The sequence below is a fragment of the Lactuca saligna genome, chromosome 1 (genome assembly GCF_052625555.1).
Source record: "Lactuca saligna cultivar CGN05327 chromosome 1, ASM5262555v1, whole genome shotgun sequence".
In the NCBI taxonomy this organism is placed as follows: domain Eukaryota; kingdom Viridiplantae; phylum Streptophyta; class Magnoliopsida; order Asterales; family Asteraceae; genus Lactuca; species Lactuca saligna.
In genome coordinates, this window is record NC_136417.1 from 13640471 (window position 1) to 13645165 (window position 4695).

The window sequence follows — 4695 nt, forward strand, 5'->3', positions numbered from 1 at the left end:
ATGCTTTTTAATTTTGAAACAAACTACCAACTACATATATAATACGCGTATCAGTTCGACGACTTTATTACACACATGTAAATATACGCATCACATATATATATTATATATATATTTTTTTATAAGCATAATGATCACTTATAAACTCGGATCCTTATATCATTCCCTATGTGACATATCACGTGACTATCTATATATTTATACAAACTATATATATTCCCTTTCTCCCATATACTATATATAATTTAAGTATTCACACCATATATTTGTGTCACGTGACACAACCAACTTATAAAAGCTAACTAGAAAGCCGACCAACCAATCTTATTCCGATTATTAAAGCTCATCGGAATATTAAGATGGTAGATCATACCATTAATGGGTGATTCAGTTCAATGCCAATAGTGTCATTGAAAGTTGAGGCAGCAATTCCAGGATCGATCGCCTGTGATTGATAATCCATCGTGGAAGCCGCCTCCGTCCATAAACCAGAGTCGTCAAACTCCGGCAGATTAGCGTTCAGATTCCCATTTGACGGCTTGTGATGTACGTAGTTCTCTCCTGTTCTAGCTTCGTGGCTGATTTTATGATTGTGAAAAGTATGATAATTTGCAACGGTGTTTGCATTAAGATCAGGGATTTCGGGAATTGTAGTGCTTTCTATTTTGATCTGATGATGATGTTGTTGTTGTTGCTGCTGCTGCTGTTGATGCATGTATATTTGTATTTGCCTTTCGAATTCCTGCTGCTTTTTCATTTGCTCGATGGCCCGATGGTACCTGGCTTCTTTGGCTGCCTCAGTAACTGCAGGTGGCGGAGGTGGAGCCGGAGCTGTCTCGTCGGGAAGATTGACATGGGCATTGGGTCCGTAAAGTCTCCGGGCAGCGGCGTCGTAAGCTATGGCAGCTTCACGGGCGGAGTTGAAAGTGCCCAACCACACACGGCTGCCACGGTTGGGTTCGCGTATCTCCGACACCCACTTTCCCCACGTGCGTTGGCGAACGCCTTTGTAAGTACAAGAAGCATTCTCCGGACCACCTTTCCCTCTCATGCACCCTTTTCTTGAACTCGCCTGAGCAGTCCTCCGCTCTTGCTTCCTCCCTCCTCCTCCGCCGCCGCCACCATTGTTTCCGACATTCATCAGAGAATTCAACATTTCTTTAACTCGATCTCCTGTAAATCTTATCACTTGGGACGGAGTGTACGGAGAAAAATCAGAGTTAAAAATCCTGACTTTATAGGGCAGAAGTGGAGAACAGATAAGTGTTTGTGTGTGAATTATATTCTCCATTGTTGGGTACGTGTCTTTGTGGAAGGAGAGTGAAATGGCAAAGGTTGGCATTGCACACGTGTTTTCAGATTGTGGATATGTTGTAGATCATCGCCATGTTTTTATGAGCATCCCATCTTTATATCTCACATTTCACTCATCACAGATGGACAGATGGAAACTGTCACCTTCTCTCTTTACTCCACTCTTGTTTCCATGGGTATTTCTGTCATTTCATTTGTCGATATTTCTTTTACCGTAATAATTATTCACCAATAATTTTATATCGATCGAACAAATATAAATGTCTACAGGTAGTCGCCTGATCAATATACACTATTAATAGAATGCTTTGTTGCATTGTTTGACCTACTATCTTCTTTGACTTTGCAGCAAATGCAGGAAGAAAATATATAGTTTTTATGAGGAACAATAAATAATAGATAAAATTACAAAAATGGTACATGTGGTATGTATTTTTTTGGAGTTTTAGTCCAAACTCCGATTTTTTTGGATTAATTGTCCTTTTGAACTAATTTCATTGCGTTTTTGGTCTCTCTGAATAAAAACGAGGTTTGCCGAGCAAAACACACCATTTCTCATTCTCTCTCTAAAATATTTCTCTCTCTAGGGTTTCTAACCCCCCCAAGCCCTAGATAAAACCCCTTATATAATAATAATAGTCAGACTAATTAATTTGTTGCGGTTATCGTTAGACTAAACCCTAGCGGTATTGCCATTATGTTTTATCAAAGGAAATTGTTTTGAGAGTATCGAAGCGCTGTTCGAGTACTAAGTCACCACCTTTCAAGTGAGTGCATAGTTACTTTTATCTTATACATAGATATGAAGTATTTTATATAAATTACGTGCTATGTGTGCATATTATCTGAATACTTGTAGTCTATGCTGGATGAACGATTCTATACATGTTTTAAATGATTTAAACTGTATATGTATTTTATATCTATGATAATGTTTGGGTAAAACATGGGTAGATGTAATAGATGGAATATGAGTTGGATGATGAGTTGAGAGGTGAAATAGACCGTAAGGTGAGGATGAGAGGTGGACGATGTGAGAAGCCTTTCTCCCAAATGATGGCCCCATCATTCAGCAGAGTATGGATGACAACCACGGACTATTCTAGACAGTCCAGTGGAACACTAGCAGGCTCGCAACCTATAGGTGTTGTGAACGACGTGTTCACCCGGTGTACTCTAAACCCTGGTGATCATGCAGACTTGATGCCTAAACCTTGGTGATCATGAAGACTTAATGCCTAAACCTTGGTGATCATGCAGACTTGATGCCTAAACCCTGGCGACTATGCAGACTTAGTGCCCGTTGCGTAAACCGTGGCAATGATGGACTTTGTGCCGATTCCTTAGGATAATCCTTAGGAACGAATAAACGAGGAATAGCTGATTCTTAGGGTAGATCCTTAAGAGTAAAGAAGATAATGGTGATGGGTAATTAGGTTTAACTGCTTGATTGTTTAAACATAATAATTATATTATTATGGGTTGAAAATCCTATGTACTCACCAGGTTTCCCAACCTGACCCACTCAGTTTATTTATATCACAGGTGTTGATATGAAGTCACATTACACTGAGAGATTTAAAGAGATATAGATCACTAGTATAAATAAATGTAAGTTCTGTTTATGCTTATGTTTCTGTATTAACGATGACATCCCAAACGTTTTGAAACGAATAAAATATGTTTCTTCGAAAATGTTTTAATAACGTATTTATCATGTTTTTCTGGGAACAAATTTCGTATTATTTTTATTAAAAGAAGAACTCTAATTTTTATAAAGCATAAACAAAATCGGTCTTTTCTGGCCGTGAAAATGGGGATGTCACAGTTGGTATCAGAGCATTAGTTTAAGCGAACTAGGAATATGGATTTATTTCTAGACTTAAACTTAGAATGCTAAGCGATGATTGTGAGGTGTGAGCACTAGATTATTTTAGGAATTGTGCCTAAAATGCTTTTATGTGCTAAATACTTGTGCCTGATATGCTGTTATTTGTTCGGATCTATGGTCTGTTGCCGACCGGATCTGGAAACCTTATGTGTTTAGGATTCTAAACGTTTAACTACGATATTAGAACTAGCATATAAACGTTTCATAGTGATAAGGATGATTTAACCGTCAATCCTAAGTAAAGGTCTAGATTCACCTTATTCGGTGTATAGATCAAGATGGCAAGAACCCGTAGCGGAAACGTGAATGCAAATGGTAACTGAAACCAGCCCCCAGTGATTTAGCAAATACCGGTTGTGGTAGCCGTTGCTGAGCCAATAACGATGGCTGGAGTGCAAGCAATGATCCAGGCGATGTTGGATCGTCAAATGGAGGAAACCAGACGTTTGCTCCAGCAAAATCGAGAGGAAGCGACTATTCAGATCGAACGGCCCGAGTTGAATGAAGGGCAAACTGAGGAGGAGAACTACAGTGGGACTGTTGGTCAAGTCAACCCACCAATAGTTCGACAAAACAACCACGACGACGAAGTCGAGAGGAATGGATGCAAGTACAAGGATTTTCTGACTTGCTAGCCATCGACTTTCACTAGAAAGGAGGATCCGATCGGGGTCATGGATTGGATCTCAGAGATGGAATTAGCTTTCATAACGTGCGGTTGCAAGGGAAAACAACAGATCACATTTGCAGTGCGTCAGTTTCGAGGAGGCGCTGTACGTTGGTGGAATACCTTGGGAAGACTCTGAACCCCAAAGAGCCCCTACAACTGACATGGGCAGAATTTCTGGTGCAATTCAAACGTAGGTACTGCTCAGCCCAAAATTTTCTCGAGCTAGAAAACCAATTCCTTACCTTGAAAAAAAGGAAGCATGTCTGTTGATGAATACACCAACAACTTCACGGAGAAGATGGAGTTTGCCTTATGTCTTGTTCCGGATGAGCTGACGAAAGTTGACAAGTATGCAAAAGGACTTCCATGGGAGTACATGGTGCCAGTGCGTCAGGCACCTACCTTGGAGGCAGCTATCTGGGCTGCCAAGTCGGTTGAGGAGATGATCAAGGGAAGAGCCGCCAACAAGACCAAGGTTGGCGAAAAGAGAAAGTTTGAGGGGTCTGCGAAGCCCGATGAGAGAAGCAAGTCCAGTACAAGGAAGTTTAGAGGAGGAGGGAGTGAAGAAAGATGGTGCGAGAAGTTCAAAAAGAAACACTCTAGAAAATGAGGTGAGGAGGTAACTTGTTTCAAGTGTGGGAAGCATGGGCATTATGCCAACGAGTGTAAATTCAACAAAAGGGTGTGTTACGAATGTAACGAGGAAGGGTACTTCAAGCAAGATTGCCCAAAGAGAGAAGGGGCTACAAAGCCAAATGTGCCGCCAAAACCAAAGGCAAGAGCATTCCACATGATCCTCGACAAAGCAGAAAACCATGCA

At 40.7% G+C, this 4695-nt stretch overlaps 1 protein-coding gene across 1 annotated transcript; it reads right to left on the reverse strand.

Annotated features, from left to right (window-relative positions):
* Positions 1–283: 283 nt before the first annotated feature.
* On the reverse strand, positions 284–1156 carry LOC145002799 (uncharacterized). The gene has a single exon (XM_078961995.1). It carries the CDS (start codon positions 1154–1156, stop codon positions 368–370), a length of 789 nt encoding a protein of 262 aa, XP_078818121.1. The 3' UTR covers positions 284–367.
* Between the last annotated feature and the right edge of the window lie 3539 nt (positions 1157–4695).

Bases quoted from the DNA above. Each gene is read 5' to 3' on its own strand.
- LOC145002799 (XM_078961995.1), bottom strand. From the start codon at position 1,156: ATGTTGAATTCTCTGATGAATGTCGGAAACAATGGTGGCGGCGGCGGA.